The sequence below is a fragment of the Pipistrellus kuhlii genome, unplaced genomic scaffold (genome assembly GCF_014108245.1).
Source record: "Pipistrellus kuhlii isolate mPipKuh1 unplaced genomic scaffold, mPipKuh1.p scaffold_m20_p_18, whole genome shotgun sequence".
In the NCBI taxonomy this organism is placed as follows: Eukaryota; Metazoa; Chordata; class Mammalia; order Chiroptera; family Vespertilionidae; genus Pipistrellus; species Pipistrellus kuhlii.
The window spans coordinates 21,578,830-21,597,414 of record NW_023425493.1 but is presented as its reverse complement, the minus strand read 5'-3'; the positions used below and the strand labels follow the sequence as shown (position 1 = coordinate 21,597,414).

General features: G+C 35.6%; 1 protein-coding gene across 13 annotated transcripts in view; it reads left to right on the top strand.

Annotated features, from left to right (window-relative positions):
• Positions 1-18,585, top strand: part of RABGAP1L (RAB GTPase activating protein 1 like) — a 372,936-nt gene that overhangs the window by 31,754 nt on the left and 322,597 nt on the right. For 12 of the 13 annotated variants that reach the window (XR_006741962.1, XR_006741961.1, XM_045583198.1 and 9 more), the window contains exons 6-7: positions 6,771-6,928; positions 8,873-8,983. Coding sequence is in view for 10 of the 13 variants with exons in the window: in XM_045583198.1 (XP_045439154.1) it covers positions 6,771-6,928; positions 8,873-8,983 (269 nt within the window). In the remaining 3 variants the exon portion in view is untranslated. Of the gene's footprint in view, positions 1-6,770; positions 6,929-8,872; positions 8,984-18,585 lie in introns of those variants that run through there. The other variant, XM_045583202.1, reaches the window with a different exon arrangement.

Genomic DNA, 18,585 nt, shown 5'->3' with positions numbered 1-18,585 from the left:
AAAGGTCACCAGTGTGTGTGCTTTGGGGAAATATAAGTTGTCAGTAGAAAATGCTGAAAGCTGCAGTTATTCTCTTTGCTCTTTACCACGAAGTGTAAACAACCATTGTATTAACAGGAATTCTGAGAGCTTATTTCTGGCCACAACATGCAAAATCATAGAAATGTAGACTTCTGTGTGTTTGATAGTAAGCACGAGGGGCATGTCAGTCTTTATTCCCTGAACACCAAAGTGAACATGCACAGACACATGTAATTTAGATTGTAGCCATTGAGTTCTCTACCAGAATTCATGCCTGTGTGAGAAGTAGTTCTGAATCTATTTCAGCCAACATTTATATACACACACACACTCTGTTGGTAGAGTGCTGGCATTTCACGTTGGCAGTCATCATTTAATATCCCTGTGTGGTTTCTGGACAATTGGCACTCATCAGCAAGGAAGTGAACATTGAAGAGTTGCAAAACCTGCTGCTTGGAGAAGCAGAAACACTGCGGCAAAAGGAAGTGGAAGGGGACCTGGCTGCAGCATTCTTCTTAATTGTGACGGTATGAAACTCTCTTTGGATTATAGCATCCACTTATTTATGGGCGGGGAAATCTTTGTCATTTTTGAGGTCTTTAAAAATTTTAATGTACATTCTTTTAATCCTCATTCAAGGACATGTACATTGACGAGAGAGAGAGAGAGAGAGAGAGAGAGAGAGAGAGAGAGAGAGAGAGAGAGAGAGAGAGAGAGAGAGAGAGAGAGAGAGAGAGAGAGAGAGAGAGAGAGAGAGAGAGAGAGAGAGACAGACATCAATTCATTGCCTCCTGTATGCGCCCCTACCAGGGATTGAACTTGCAATTTAGGCATGTGTTTTGACTGGGAATTGAACCACAACCTTTTAGTGCTTCGGATGATGCTCCAAACAACTGAACCACCCTGCCAAGGCATCTTTGACATTTTTTTTAGATCTTTAACAGTGAGAAAGCATGGACAAAACTGGGAAATTCTTATCTTTACCATTTTGAATATGGTATTAAATAGTATTTCTAGAGAGGATATTTGGTAGTTTGCAGGTTGTGAGCAAGTGATATCTATGTATTTTTAAATTTTATTTCCATGTATTATTGTGAATTTCTAGAGTACATTTTTCAAAGTGTTACATTATAGGACATGGGTGGTAAAATTCACTGCTTGAAGGAGAATATATAATTGTCATTAAACTTTATTACAAGACATCCTTTCTAGTCCTGGCTGAGCAGCTCATTTGGTTAGAGCATTTGCTTGATATGCCAAGGTTGTGTGTTCGATCCCGGATCAGGGTACATACAAGAATGAACCAACAAATCCGTAGATAAGTGGAACAACAAATCATTGTTTCTTTTTCTCTCTCTTTCCCTTCCTCTCTCTCTAAAATAAATAAATTTAAACATTTTTATGAAGAAAGAACATTATTGCTAAATGAATATAACCTAGTATAAATATAGAGCTTATGCTGAGCACTCACTCAATTCTCATCACGTCTCCATGACATAGATTGTATTTATTTAAACTGGTGATCTTATGCTCCTCCTTGCCTGGAGCAGTCATAGTTTATCCCTCTTCTCCAGGTATATTATTAATGGCACACTCTTGTGTTCTCAGAAGTGCTCTGGTGCTCCGGTTTGTTTGACACATATATTAATAGTTACCCTTTGCTTATCTGAAGGCTAAGAGAATAGAGGCTGGAGCTGGGTTTCCAATGGAAGTCTCTGATTCTGAAGCCCCATGTAATTTTCAGTAATAACTTTCCTTTTGCTTTAATATTGTAACAGGCAAATATGGATTTTTGTCATTCAGTTATGCTTTATAAAGGGATTGATTGGTCATAGAGTTTGCATCCCACCTGCCTTTGGTTTTTACCCATGCTTTTATAGAAGATCTTCCTCTCCCCTCAAAAAATAATTACCTGTTAATTAATTTGAAGTCTTTTTCTTACATCTACCAGTTGTCTGGTTATTTGGTTCCCAGAAGTTTCTTGTTCTGTGATGAAGGGACAACTTTAGTCTTTAGTATTTGGGTTCTCTTGGTGAGCACATACAATTGGCAAAGATAGTTTAGGAACATGTGATAGATATTCTTATTGCTTATTGCTTAAAATATGTACAGTGTAGCAGTGTTGCTAATTAATTTGTTTTCTATTGTTTTCAGAATCATGGATGAGACATGTAGAAGATTGTTAAAGGCAAGAAGATGTCTTTTTAAGTAGGATAAGCAACATGGCCACCACTACCAGCTGTACTGTCATGCTCTTATTTCACCATAGAGTCCCAGGCACAGGCACCAGCAGTGGCAGAGAGGAAGCTGGCGAGGGTGATGGCCTCTTTGGACCCGTGGCACAAGGATTAGGGGTTCTAACCCCACAGAAGATTTAGGGCACATTTGCCTCACTACCCTAGATGTTCTGCAGGACTCTGTTGGAATGAGTCTCAGTGATCTGTGGCAAAAAAGTTGGGATCCAGCCCGAAGAATCCTGATGCCGGTGATCATTGTTCAGGAGAATGACAGGCTAAGCTTCTGCTGAAAAAGTGAAATATCAGAAAGCATAGAGAAAAGAGCCAAGAAGGCACCTGTTTTTGTTACGTTTTTATGGATATATTATACAAAACTGTTTGTAAAGAAACTTTAAAAGGCTTAGTTGACTCTTTAAGAATTTATTTCTACTAGTCAGTGTGATCATTTTCTTCAAAACAGACTTTGATGTGTTATTTATATGTTTTAACATACTTATCATTCATTACTAGCAATTCTCAGTGTTATGTTTTAGAAGCAGAGTTGTTACCTGGTTTTAGGCATTCAGAGGTGTTTCATGAGAAATATTAACAGTATCATTGGGAAGATCTTAATTCTTAATGCACTGGTTTTTATTGATGTTATTTTAGCAAAATACTTTAGAAATTAATTCAGAAGCTATGCTGTTAGTATTTTCCATAGATTTTTATATATTTTTAAAAAGTTTATTTTATCATATACCTCTTATTTTAGCTCTTTTCACTGAGTAATAAATTTGAGTAAGATGTTTTAAAAATTTTAATACATATCTTTCCAGCTGTCTTTATAGAATGATTTTCTACACTTATTTTTTGGGTGTAATTTTCTTAACATATAGTGTTTTTATTTATTTATTTATTTATTTATTTATTTACTTCCTACTTACAGTTTACATTTAATATTATATCAATTTCAGATGTACAGTGTAGTGGTTAGACATTTATGTAGTTTACCAACTGATTCCCCCTTATAAGTCTTGTACCCACCTGGTACTGACATATGATCTTTTTAAAAGAGTTGATCCTCTTTTACCAATATTAGTAAAAATAATTATTTTTGAAAAACTGGCTATGTTATTTAATTAACTAATTATTTTAAGTAAATGTCTTTATTTAAAATATATATATTTTATTGGTTTTTTTTACAGGGAGGAAGGGAGAGAGATAGAAAGTTAGAAACATTGATGAGACGGAAACATTGATCAGCTGCCTCCTGCACACCCTCTACTGGGGATGTGCCTGCAACCAAGGTACATGCCCTTGCCCGGAATCAAACCTGGGACCCTTCAGTCCACAGGCAGGTGCTCTGTCTACTAAGCCAAACCGGCCAGGGCAGTAAATGCCTTTTAAAAAAAATCCTCACCTAAGGATATGTTTTTAATGATATATTTTATTTACTTTATTTATTTTTTTGTTAATCCTCACCCAAGGATACTTTTCCATTGATTTTTGGAGAGAGTGGAAGGGAGAGAGAGAGAGAGAGAGACACATTAATTGGTTGCCTCCTGCACGCATCTCAACCAGGGCCAGGGATTGAGCCTGCACCTGAGGTACATGCCTTGGACTGGTATCAAACCTGTGACCTTTCAGTCTGAGGGCCGATGTTCTATTCACTGAGCCAAATCATCTAGGGCTAATGTTATATTTTAGAAATCAGGGAAGAGAAGGGGGGAGGGAGAGAGAGAAAAACATCAATGTGAGAGAGAAATATCAAACTGGTAGCCTCCCCTATGCTCCCTGACTGGGGATCAAACTTGCAATCTAGGTAAGCAACCTACCTGGGAACTGAACTCACAGCCTTTAAATGTACAGGACTACGCTCCAACCAACAGAGCTACCCAGCCAGGGCTAAAGTAGCACTTTTTTTAAAAAAAAAAAAAACTATTAAAATGTAGTACATATTTGAGAATTTGGAAAATACTGAAGAAGAAAAAAAAGTTACTCAAAATTTAACCAGAATTAAGATTTTTGTGTTTTCCCTTTCCATGTATCTACATGCACTCTGCTTTTCACCTCTTCAGAAACAACACAATCCCAACATAGTTTTGTGTTTAATTAGTGTCTTGTATAGGTACTGCATTCTGGGGGACAATTATACTGTATTATGTCAATAAACTTTTGCCTTCTGCAAAGAAAAGGCCTATTCCAGTACATTTGTGTGTGTGTGTGCACGCGTGCAATAGTTGGCATATATAGAAATGTTTGCCAGAGCTTGTGTTAATTTTCTTGTCATGATATTAGTTACCCAATTTGTTTGAGTAACTATAGATATTGGCTATTATTGTTTCTGAAGCTCTCTACCTTACTAATCTGTGGATACCATTCCAGCTTATTTACCCACATTAGAATTCACAAATGATTTTAACCTTTTGTTGGAAATAGCAACTTGTAAGATACATTCAGGACTAAATGCAGTTTGATTGCTATTAATGATGTTAATGTACTTTTGTGTTCTTCCTCCAAAAAGAGAGAAAGGTGTAGTCTGATCCCCCACCCCCCATGTTCTCTACCTACTCTGGCTCAGCCCCATATTCCTAACCTTTTAAAAGAGAAATTCCTGAGCCTTGCCATCTACTTTAGAATTTGCTAAGTTTTTTGACATGGTAGGCTTGCTGATAGCTTTGACAAAGAAAGTGAAATGGAAGATATAAAAGAGGAGAAAAAAAGAAATATAGTTGGGTTTGACTATACAAATGTATGAAAAATTGTGTAAAACAGGAAAAACAGATATTTCCCTGTTTTCACATATAGTGTTTTCTTAAAAATATGCTGAAGTTGAATGTGTAAGAAGGAACCAATAGACTTCACATTTTATTGGGGGTTAGAAGGTAGGGAGAACTCAAAGAACCAAAAGTAGTTTAAAGTTCCTATTCACACTTTACTTTGTAGGCACAATATTTAATGACTTATTCTTAGCATGTTCTTTGGTTCTGTTTTCCTCTCTAACACTTAAATTATTGAGCTTAGTCAAATAAGTATTCAGTTGAGACTAAACATTTTTGCTTTTGGCTTACCTAATAAGTCCTCACCTACCTTAAGCACATTCAGCTTTCATATATGTGCTGGAGTGCAAGCTCCATGTTAACTGCTGTATAATACTTAGTGCACCGAACATGTTCAAAATATATTTACAGAAAGAATGAGTAAATTTATCATTGTTTTAAATGTATAAGTTTTGAGGCCTACAGTTTTTATTAATGCCAACCCTTGTTTTTATTCATTGATATAACATTAAAATCAGATGACACATTAAAATATCAAAAAAATTTATGTGCAATGTGATATTGCTGAAGTTAAACATTCTTATACAGTTAAAAGTGCATATTTAAGAAGCTATGAATTTGGCATTAGCAAGGCACTTTAGGGTAATATAGGTTAATATGTGTAAGTATGGCTGATGGAGGTTTGAGAATTACTTGTTTTTTAATGTGATAGACTGAATGTATGAGAAAAGGTAGAATATATGAATATAACAAGATAGAAAAATGGGGAAAGACCCCATACTTTAAGAAATTCTACTGTTGATGAAAGTGTTCTTGTTTCAAGCAAATTACAAAATATTACAGTCATAGACAAATATAATTCAGTGAGTAATTTGAAACCATTCTATTTAAAGTGAAGGATTTATTAATATTCAAAGAAGTCTTTTTTACTTGTTCCTTCCAATGTGAGGTTTTGAAAATATGACCTTTGTTAAACCCTTCTTATTTTATCTTGTTTTCTTCATTCAACCCATGAGTGGCCCAAGAAATTTGGAAGGTCTTTTGTGCGTTAGGCTTACACAGATGTGAGATGGTATGATGCTTCTTTTGGAAGTGAGGAAAAGAATAACTTCTGGAATAGTGTGTGACATTTCTCAACTTTAGGGGAAGTGTATGAGACTGCCTTAACACTAGTAAAATAGATAAGACCACTTCAGCATGCATTCTGGAACCCTGCAATGTGTTTATATCACAACCACATGCAGAACAACACTGGGAACTACCGTAAACCATATTATTGTGTTTGTTTATTGCGAAAGCCAGTATTTGCTTCATTCTATGCCTAAATGTCTAGTCCTCTGGAACTGAGGGAAGTGAAAAGAGAAATTGATGACTTGGGCTAAAACCTTTTTTGTGTGTGTTGATTGGGAAGGTTTAGATGCTGGGATCATTCTTGTAATTATCTTTGAAGTCATACTATATTCTGAGGTCTAGCCACATCTATAAATAAATAGAGGTTTTTTTTTTTATGAACTTAAATATCTTTATTACTGTGTTTAAATGCCAGATCAAAGAAGTAGCTATATATATGTTTATATATACACTTTATTACAGACTATATAACATATATTATAAACTATATATATATGCTTATACTCTATCTGCTGAAGAAAACTGTGTTATGTTAAATTACAGATTCAAGAATTAGGAGAGAAGGGTATAAAAAATGCAGTTAAAGCCTTGCCTAATGGTTCTCCCATTTTTATTCTTTTAGGTAAGCAGAATTTTATATAGTTTCTGTACAGCATTCAAACGTTCTTCTAGACAAGTTTCTGATGTTAAAGACTCAGTTATTCCTACCCCCGACAATGATGTGTTTACCTTCAGTGTCTCCTTGGAGGTAAAAGAAGATGATGGAAAAGGAAACTTTAGGTGAGGTTATTTGGAAAGAATAAAAATTGATATTGTGCTTGAAATATGATATTGGCTAATATAAAGATGCTAGAAACTATACAATGTTTGTTTAAAGCTTTAAAATGCAAAAGAAAGATTTGGTGAATGAATATGTTTCACTTTTCTCCTTATTTTAAAATATTTTATGTAAGTGCTTTTCTTAATATTTAAAAGTCTTGATATTTATTATAGAAAACATAGTAAAATAATAAAGATAGAATAAAAACAGCTGTAGTGATTATCAGCTAAGATAACACTCAATATTTTAGTTATTTCCTTTGTTTATTTCTAGGAGATATTTTTTAAATTTATTTCTATATTCATAAATTTTTCTTTTAACTTTATAAGAATTTTTCATTACAATGTTCTTAAAATTATTTTTAATGGTTACCAACAGTATATTATGTGGTTTGACCATCATTTACTTAACCAGTTAATTCTATTGTATATTTAGAATGTTTTCTCCATTTCAAAAATAGGCAGGTAATAGGACACAGTTATATTCTTTTGTTTTTAATTCTCACCTGAGGATATATTTCTATTGATTTTAGAGAGTGGAAGAGAAAGGGAAAGACAGAAATATTGATGTGAGAGAAACACATTGATTGGTTGCCTCCTGCACATGCCCTGACCAGGGCCCAGGCTGGGAAGGAGCCTGTAACAGGTATGTGCCCTTGACCAAATCCAACCGGGGACTCTTTGGTCTGCAGGCCTACACTCCATTCACTGAGCCAAAACGGCAAGGCTCCATCTTTTTTCTTCATTCATTCCTAACCCCCATTGGTCCTTACACTCAGTGAAGGATTTTTGTTCCAAGGTCTGTGTGAGCCAAACCTGATAGGGCCAATCATATTCTAATGATCACTTACTAGTAAGTGCCTTAACTGTGCTTTCAATTTTAATAATTGTTAGGTAGGCATTTTATCTGTTTATTATAGATATAGAAATTGATCCTAGGTCAAATAAGTTACTCAAGGTTTTTTTCTTTTTCAGATAAGACAACCTATATTTTAGACATTTATTGTTTTAATAATAATTCTTATGAATATTCAGTCTTGCCTAGGCTAGACTGCTGCAATCTATATAATTTTGTCCATTTTTTACTGTATATTTTCCTAGATATATCACAATCATCTCATATTCTAGATGTTTAAAAGTAAGCTCATCTTCTAATTTTCTTTTGCTTAGGGTTTCACTGTGTTAAAAGAACTCAGAACTGCACTTAACAGCTAAATCAGACATGGGACTGTCTTTAAAAAAAGTTAATGCCCTAGCCAGTTTGGCTCAGTGGATAGAGCGCCGGCCTGTGGATTGAAGGGTCCCAGGTTCGATTCCGGCCAATGGCACATGCCTTTGTTTTGGGCTCAATCCCCAGTGGGGTGCATGCAGGAGGCAGATGATCAACGATTCTCTCTCATCATTGATATTTCTATCTCTGTCCCTCTCCCTTCCTCTCTAAAATCAATTTTAAAAAGTTATTAAATCATTTTCTTAAATTTAAAAACTGAAATTTGAAATGATATAATTTACAAAATCTTTTTTTTAACCTCTGTTAGGTTTTGTTGAGTATAAACTTACTAGAGGCCTGATGTTCAAAACTCGTGCAAGAGTAGGCCTTCCTTCCCCCTTCTGCCGGCATCAGCTTCTCTCTGTCACCCGGGACCCAGGGTTCCCTCGCAGCCCTGGCTTCCGGAGGGTCATCTGGAAGCATGTCCAAAAGGACATCTGGTCTGATTAGCATGTGTTATGCTTTTATTATTATAGATAGTTACTGTGTGGCAGGATGAGAGTTTAGTACACTTTAAGAATAAGGGTGTTGTTGCTTAAATACCTTGTTGTCTCATTCTAATGTTGGAATAGGTTATCTTATATTATTGTATTACTTATTGTATTGATAATTCCTGTTCTTTCTGCATATTTCAGTCCTGTGCCTAAGGACAGAGATAAATTTTATTTCAAATTGAAGCAAGGAATAGAGAAGAAGGTAGTGATTACAGTGCAGCAACTTTCTAACAAAGAATTAGCTATTGAAAGGTAAGCAGCTTGTTCCTAAATACTACCCCAAACTTGTATTGACACTGTTATTGTGTTTCAAGAGACATAGTATTGAATCTCAGCTGTATTAGTCACTGTGGCTTTTCACCATACTTCAATTTCTTCATTTAAAAAATGAAGATGAGGATGAGAATCATAATACTTTCTGCGCTTAAAGAAGTTAGATATAACTGGTTAATTGAAATTTCATGGATGGGAGTAATAAACATGAAATGACTATTTTTTCAGTAACAACTTCTTCATCCCTGTTTGGTCAAATCCATCTTTCTTGCTATTCCTCATTTATATATATGAGACAGATACCTTCTCAGTAATTTTTGATTATTAAACATTCCATATAGTTACTGGGATTTAAGAAACTTTAAAAGATGTATACATATGTTTTAAATATATAAATGTGCACACATACACACACACACACATATGTGTATGGGTGCAATTATATATTTATGTATATATTGACCATATACAAATAAAATAAAAACACTTGGTAGGACAGAAGATACCATAAACAAAGTTAATAACAAATGATAGCTCTGGAAAAAACACTTCTAATAAAGATGACAGATGAAAGATTAATAGCTATAGTATATATAAATTTTGTAACAGTTGGTAGAAAAAAAGGAGAAAAACAAGGGTATGGATAGGAAAGCTCTTTACTTAGCCAACAAACATATATGTAAAGATGTCCCAATTCATGAATAGTCAGGAAAGTGTAATTAAGGTAACAATAAGATATCCGATTGCCAAAAATAGCATATAGAGCTGATGGGGATATGAACAAAAAGGGTAAAATGTGTGTACCTACATTTTGAAAGCAATCTGGCAACATCTATGAAGATGAAAAGATACCTATAGTGAGACACATTGGTTCCATTCTAGGGAGTATATCTTGTTAGAAATAAAAGTATACCACTAATGACATTTTTAAAGGATGTTTATTACAGCATTGTTTATAGTGGCACAAAACTGGAAATAAAAACAAATACTCGGCTTAGAGGAGTGGGAGAAATTGTAAGGATCCCGGAGAAAGAAAAGCCTCTTTGTTGTGTACTATGACTGCTCCTTCATTCATTCTCTAGGCTGGGGTGAAGGTCAGGGCCAGTTGTGGTTCTGACTGATAACATCATAGAAGCCTCTGTCCCAACTGAATGTAGGAGAAGGTGTCTGGCCCCTATATATCTACAACTTTCTTTAAAGTGTCAGGCATTTTAGCTCTACTTTCTTTTTCTTTTCTTTTTTAATTGATTATGGTATCACATAATTGTCCTCATCCCCCTTTTCCCATCCAAAACCCCTCCCTACATATGCTCCCACCCCCCTGTTGTCCATGGCCACTGGCTAGGCCCATATGCATGCACACAAGTGCTTTGATTGATCTCTTCCCCTTACCCCCACCCTCTCCTACTTTCCCTCTGAGGTTTGAGAGTCTGATCGCTGCTTCTCTTCTCTGGGTCTCTTTTTGTTCATCAATTTATGTTGTTCATTATTTCCTCTAGATGTGTGAGATCATATGATCCAAGAAATATCCTTTTAAGAATCTAAACTGCTTTCTTCCCATCTTTAGATCCTACTGCTAGTCTCCAGATAACAGGAAGTCCAGTTCAGCATATTGGTTAGAGTGTGTTTTTAATTGTTTGGGAAAACACAATAAAAATGCATGTGTTTTTAATTGTTTGTGAAAACACAATAAAAACGATTTTGTCAATTTTAAGAGGTACATCTTATATAATAAAAGGCTAATATGCATATTGCCTGAATGGTGGAACAACTGGTTGCTATAACGTGCACTTACCACCAGGGGGTAAATGCTCTATGCAAGACCTGCCCTCTGGTGGTCAGTGCACTTACACAAGGGGAGCGCCACTCAGCCAGAAGCTGGACTCATGGCTGGTGAGTGCTGCAGCTGTGGTGGGAGCCTCTCCCACCTCTGTGGCAGTGCTAAGGGTGTCTGACTGATGGCTTCCCTGTGGGGTGTGGGCCTAAGGTGTCAGTCAGACATCCCCTGAAGGCTCCTGGACTGTGAGAAGGTACAGGCTGGTCTGAGGGCCCCCCTTTGAGTGATTTAATTTTGTGCACTGGGCCTCTAGTCTTTTCATATTTAACATGTATGAAATTGTAGTGTTATTAACAATTGGTGGCATCCTGTAATTATAGTTGTCATGTTTTTTCCCTTTCTTAGTGGTATAAAAAATAATTGTGAGTCTTAAAATTGATGGTTTCTTAACATTGATGAAAAATAGCTAAAGATAAAGGTATTGTTGCTTTTGAATATTTTAATTCTAAGCCACTTGGGCTGAAGTGGAGAGCACTTCCAGTTGAAATGATTTTGAGTCATTGTAATTGCTCTGTTGAGTCCACATGTCCTGGTCAGTGGGCAGCAGGGGATGGAACATTAAGGATACAGTGCACTATAGTGAAAGAACCACTTTATCTATTCTTTTATACATACATCATTTCGGTTCTGATTTTAACAATGTGAGTAAACCATTTTGATCCCAACAAAAAAAGATTTAAGATTTAAAAAAAATATATTTTTATTGATTTTTTACAGAGAAGAAGGGAGAAAGATAGAGAGCTAGAAACGTCGATGAGAGAGAAAGACCAACCAGCTGCCTCTTGCACACCCCCTACCGGGGATGTGCCCGCAACCAATGTACATGCCCCTGACGGGAATCGAACCTGGGACCTTTCAGTCTGCAGACCAATGCTCTACCACTGAGCCAAACTGGTTTCGGCAATTTAAGATTTTTTTGATGAGCAGTAGATAAAGAAATGTTTCAGCCTTTTTTTTTCTTTTTTTTTTTTTTCCAGAAGTAATTTTAAACTCACAGAAGAGATAAAAATAAAACTTTTACAGAGAACCACCTGTTTAGTCTTTACTCAGAATCGCCTATTGGTCATATTTAGTCCACTCACTTTGCACCACTTTCTTGATCTCTCAAACTCTCAATTTCTCTTTCTCTGTTTCTTTTTCTCTCAATCTCTCTCTCTCTATACCCCCTACCCCTCTCCACATGTACGTTTTTTGGAATAGTTTAAGAATAAGTTCCATACCTCATGGTGTTTTATCCTTATACAAGAGTCCTGGTGCACGAAATTCATGCACAGGTAGGGTCCCTAGGCCTGGCTGGTGATCAGGGTCGATCAGGGCCTTCTGGCTGCTATTTGGGGACTGCCTTCCTGCTGCTGGCTGGGACCTTCCTTTGTTCTGCACCGGCCCCTGGTAGTCAGTGCATGTCATAGCGAGTGATAGAACTCCTGGTCTCCAGTCAAACTCCTGAGGGGACACATTGCATATTAGCCTTTTTTATATTCTTAGGAAATAGTATCTCTTATATAACCAGATTATATGTACCAATTCAGTAAATTTAACATTCAGACAATACTTTTTATCTGACCTGCCATTTATCTCCAGTTTTGTTAGTTGACCCCGTATTATCCTATCCTCTTCCAGTTCAGAATTCACACTAGGGTCAGGTGTTGCATTTAGTAGCCATATGTCTTCAGCTTTTTAAAATCTGGAAACATTTTCATAGCCTTTCTCTATCTCTTACGACAGAGACATTTTTTTGGGGGAAAAAAAATCTTTTTCCCTTTTTAATATAACATCTCTCATATTAGGTTACCAAGGGTGGGGAATGTCTGGCCAGAGGGCCATATAAGGCCTGATAAATCATTTAGTCTGGCCCTGCCAAGGTATTAGGGGTGAGTTAATTAAATGTTTGACTAAATACAGCAGGCTAATTTTTTAGTTGATAATTTTGTATGGCCCATGAATGATGTTATAAATATCCAAACAGCCCTTGGTAGAAAAAAGGTTCCCTATTCTTAATCTAACATTTCCTCATGATTAGATTCTCAGGTTATTTATTGCTATCTAGGTGGTATATCTGAAGGTAGGTGGTACCCATTTGTCCCTTGCTGGTGATGTTTGCTTTGGTTACCTAGACAGGATGTCTAATTCCGCACTCAGTAAGCTGTCTGTGGTAATACCCATAAAAATATCCTTCTTCTCCTCAAAATTCTCTCCTTTATTCATTTATGATTCTTGTCTGATCCAATCTTTACTATGATGAATTCAAGATCAGAATTTTCTGTCTCCTGCACTTTTTTGATTTACTACCAGTCAGCCTTGACATTCTGATGGAAGCCAGACCATTCCCTTCTCTTTTATTTATTTATCTACTTATTGGTATAGATACCTGAATTCCACCCCCTCTCCCTTCTTCTCCTCTCAGTATTTAATTCCCTACAGTGCTTAATTATTTTGATACTCAGATGGTCCCAGAATCGCCAGTGGGAGTCCCTTCAAACTCTATGTGCTTAGGATATGCCTCCAGCACTTTCTTTCTGGCATAACAGAAGGCAACTTTCCATTTGTCAAGTCTGTAATAACACAGGCCAAGAAGTATTACATATTGAGTAATTTAACCTTTAGTAATTATTTAAAAATCTTGGAGTTTTATGATTAAGAGGTCTATTACACCTCTACTTTAGGGGGCATATACTATACTTATCTATAAGGTGCAGGCCTTCCTTTTTCCAATGAGAAGCTCCCAGTTTGAACTCCTTAAATGTAGAAACCTTGATGAATAAAGGTGAAATCATTGAATGCCCAATCATAATATTTTCTTGGTTAATTTAAACATTTGCATATATATTTAAAATATGTTACACAAATTAATAACTCAGAAATGTTGCTTTTCATCCACTCTTACATTCATAAGACTGCCAGAATCTCTTCAATAATCTTCAACATCAGTGTCTTCATTATCACTTTAGCTGCTTTTGGAATAATTTTAAGGCATATTTTAAAGCATATTATGTGAGCTCTGCCCAAGTTGAGGAAAAGCACTTTTGTAATCAGAACATGTTACTCTATCATTAGAAATTTTATCTAAGTCCCAAATACCCACTTGCATAATATTAGAGTGGTTGAAAATATTTTCCTATATAACCACTTATTATATTGCTCTTATTTTATTTTATTTTTTTGAATACTTTTTAAAAAATATATTTTTATTGATTTCTTACAGAGAGGAAGAGAGAGAGAGAGTATTAGAAACATCAAGGAGAGAGAATTACCGATCGGCTGCCTCTTGCACACCCCCTACTGGGGATATGCCCGCAACTAAGATATATGCCCTTGACCAGAATCGAACCTGGGACCTTTCAGCCCGCAGGCCGATGCTCTATCCACTGAGCCAAACTGGTTTTGGCTATTGCTCTTATTTTAATATAAATAATCTTGATGATAATTTCTAACAACTGTGAGTTCATATATACTGCAATAATTACTAAATCCATGCTAGGTTTCTTTGTTTCCTTTTTCACATATCTGTCAGATGAGCTCTGCAAACATAGACTCTATAGTGTGATAGGCTTGGTGGTGGAGGATAAATGCAGGGTGGAAGAAGTAAATAGAGAAAAAAGGGGACATCTGTAATATTTTCAAAAATAAAAACAAATATACAATAGAATGAACTGGTTAAGTAGATAAAGATAAATTTAAAAAATAAAATTTACTGAGATTGCTTCAGGCTAATGGGCTTCCTTTAATAATACTTAAGGCAGAATTTCCCGTGATGTGAAATTTTTTTTAACTGTTTGGAATTATTATTATTATTATTATTATTACTAAAAAAACACCCTTGTCTTTTATTGGTTATATGTGGTATTTAACATTTTTAAATCTCAAAATGTTAAATGCTGGAATTTAAGGTAATCCAGTAGGTGGCAGTCTTGTCGAGAGAATTCTTAACATCTCTGGATTGTAGAAGTTGTTCTGGCAGTTACCTTTTCTTGTGTTATATTTTCTTGAGGAAAAGATTTCCAATAAAAATCATCAGGGGCAATTTTCTTCTTATAGTCCAAACAATTTTCTAGCATGGTTTGACATCACTAAAGTAGACAGGTGGTAATGTTTGAGCTGCTTGTTTTTTTTTTTGTTGATTTAATTGGATGTTAGTTTATTCTGAGGGTCTTTTGCTGAATTTACCTAGCATATGCTTTTGCCTTTACCCTGAGCAAGTTGTTCTCGTTTGATTTAGAAAGAAGTTTAAGTCACTGACTTCAAGTTGCCTAGATGTTAGTTTTATTTGCATCTTTTATCCCCTTATGTAAGTTAGTGTATCTATGAAATCTTAATCAAATCAAGAGTCTCGCCAAAACCGGTTTGGCTCAGTGGATAGAGCGTCAGCCTGCGGACTAAAAGGTCCCGGGTTCGATTCCGGTCAAGGGCATGTACCTTGATTGTGGGCACATCCCCGGTAGGGGGCGTGCAAGAGGCAACTGATCGATGACTCTCATCAATGTTTCTAACTCTCTATCCCTTTTTCTTCCTCCCTGTAAAAAAAATCAATAAAAAAAAAAAGTCTCAGGTATCCTAATAACTTTACGTAATGGACATCATTCTTCTCCATCCTGAAAATGAGAAAAATTTAGTAGAAAGATAACTATTTTTCCTTAGGAAAACAAAGTATAGTTATATAAAAATGATTTCATTGTTTTCTGATAGTTATTTTAGATGCTTTGAGAGTTAATAATTGGAAGCTTCTGTTTTTCAGCCTTTGGGCTGGAACTTGTGATTAGGACATAATTTTCAATGTCTTTTATTGCTGGCTTCTGCTGGCACCCAGTAGATGGAGTTAGCACTACAGACATATGTATGTATTATAGTACTACTACCTTTTCTAGCATCAGATACTAAGAAATACTGTGTTTGTATAAGTTCATCTATTCCAGATGTTGGAGCTCATATTTAAGTAAACTTTTAAATTTGAAATAATTATGGACTCATAGGAAGTTACAAAATAGTATAGAGAGGCTCCATGAACCCTTCCCCCAGCTTCTGTAAATGGGGACATCTTACATAACAATAGTACAATTGGAGAATTAGGAAATTGACATTGGTACAATCTATAGATTTCTATTGGAGCTCTTTTTAAAAAAAATATATATATTTTTGATTTCAGAGAGGAAGGGAGAGGGAGAGAGAAATAGAAATACCAATACTGAGAGATAATTATTGATTGGCTGCCTCCTGTACAACCCCCCAACTGGGGGTTGAGCTCCAAACTCGAGCATGTGCCCTAATTGGGAATCGAAATGTGATCTCCTGGTTCATAGGTCTATGCCCAATCACTGAGCCACATTGGTTGGGCTATTGGAACTCTTTTTGAATTCTTTTGTAAATCATTGTATACTTCTAAAAAATAATAATTAATTAATTAATTGATTGTTTTTCTAGTGGCAAGAGACCTTTACTTAGCTTTATTTAACCTAAGGTGACTAATCAAGACAGTTGTAGACAAAGGGGCTTCTGGGCCTTAGCTGAGGAGAGTTCCAGATTGTTCAAATATAGAAGTAATTTTTTATTATATTATACTAGTGGCCCATTGCACAGATTCATGCATATTGAAAGGAAATTAATTAGAAGATTCATGTGGTAATTACATTACTGCAAAAAATTACATGTCAAAATAGTATTTATAATATAGGATTATATTGACACCAGTGAGAGCTTTATATGTATCATGCATGCACAAGTCCAGGTTTATTTTTAAATTGCACATGTGCATGTCATATGTACTGGCCGGTAGGTCGGTCAGATGATTGATGAATAAATTATGATGTGGCTCACGTTGACTGTCAACAAAAACAATCAAATTCATGATCGACAGTGACAGATCGAAATACATGCATGTGATTGGCGCCAGTGAGAGCTTTACATGTATCATGCATACATGAATTAACATTTATTTTTAAATTGCCAGTATGCATCATATATACCAGTTGGTTGGTTAGATGGTCAGATGGAGGTACAGTTGGTCACTTAGCCTTTTATATATATATTATGTTACATTAATATATAACACTGTAAATTCAAGATATACAATATATTGATTTGATATATTTATGTATTAAAGTATAATAATATGATTGCCATTGTAGTGATAGTTAGCACCTCTGTAATGTCATATAATTATTATTTAAAAAAATTAAAAAAATATATATTTTATTGATTTTTTACAGAGAGGAAGGGAGAGAAATAGAGAGCTAGAAACATCGATGAGAGAGAAACACCGACCAGCCGCCTCCTGCACACCCCCCACCAGGGATGTGCCCTCTACCAATGTACATGCCCTTGACTGGAATCGAACCTGGGACCCCTCAGTCCGCAGACCGACGCTCTACCACTGAGCCAAACCGGTTTTGGCAAATTATTTATTTTTTGTGATTGGAATCATTAAGGTCTAGTCTCTGAGCAAGTTTGATTATGCCACATTACTGTTTCCTACATTTCATATACTGTGCATTAGACCTCTGTTCCTTATTTATTACCAGGTGCAAGTTTGTGCCCTTAAACAACATCTCTTCTATTCCTCACTCTCACAGCATAGTATCTTCAAGGTCCACTTATGTTGTTGCAAATGGCAAGATTTTCTTTTCTTTCTTTCTTTCTTTAATATTTTTATTGATTTTTTTTTTTTTTTTTTTTTTTACAGAGAGGAGGAGAGAGGGATAGAGAGTTAGAAACATCGATGAGAATCATCGATCAGCTGCCTCTTGCACAACCCCTACTGGGGATGTGCCCGCAACCAAGGTACGTGCCCCTGACCGGAATCGAACCCAGGTCCCTTCAGTCCGCAGGCTGACGCTCTATCCACTGAGGCAAACTGGTTTTGGCAAAATTTTCTTATTTATCATGGCTGAGTAATAATTGTGTGTGTGTTTGTGTGTGGGTGTGTGTGATCTTTATTCATCCATTGATGAGTACTTTGGTTGTTTTTATATCTTGGTTACTGTGTATAATGCTGCCACAATACACATAGGAGTGCATATATCTCATATCTCTTTGGGTATATATCCAGAAATAGTATTTCTGGATCATATGGTAGATCTATTTTTAAATTAAAAGATTTTTTTTTTTGAGGAACCTACATATTTTTTATAGTGTTGAGCCAATTTACGTTCTTAATTTACATTAAGAAAATAATTTATTTATTGGCTTAGGAAATTGAGATTTCAAACATGGCTGTTAAATAATTAGAAGAGATGGGGTACTTTATTTTTATTTTATTTTTATTTTTATTTTTAACCTATATTTCAACATATACCAAGATCACTTACAAAATTTTATTTATTTTTATTATTTTATTTATTTATTTATTTATTATTTTTTTTAATTTTAATTTTAATTTTATTTTATTTTCCCACCTCCCTCCCTCCCACCCATCCCCTCCCTCCCCAGAGCTTTATGTCCATTGGTTGTACTTATATGCATGTATACAAGTCCTTCAGTTGATCTATTATCTCCGAGATGGGGTACTTTAATTATATCCTATGCTGATAATCAGTTTATTATCTCTTGGTTCCAAATCTACCCTTTTTGTCTGCATTAGTTGAAGCTGTACCTATTTCTTCTTTGCAAGCAAGCACAATATTAAATTGTGCCAGTAGAGAGTGCTGGAGGGATATTGCAGGAGGAAGGGTCTTCTCTTCCTGATTCTGGAGTGATTATTTCTTGCTGCAAGATTCTGGAACATCCAGCCGTGCTGTGCTCCATCCAGCTGGGC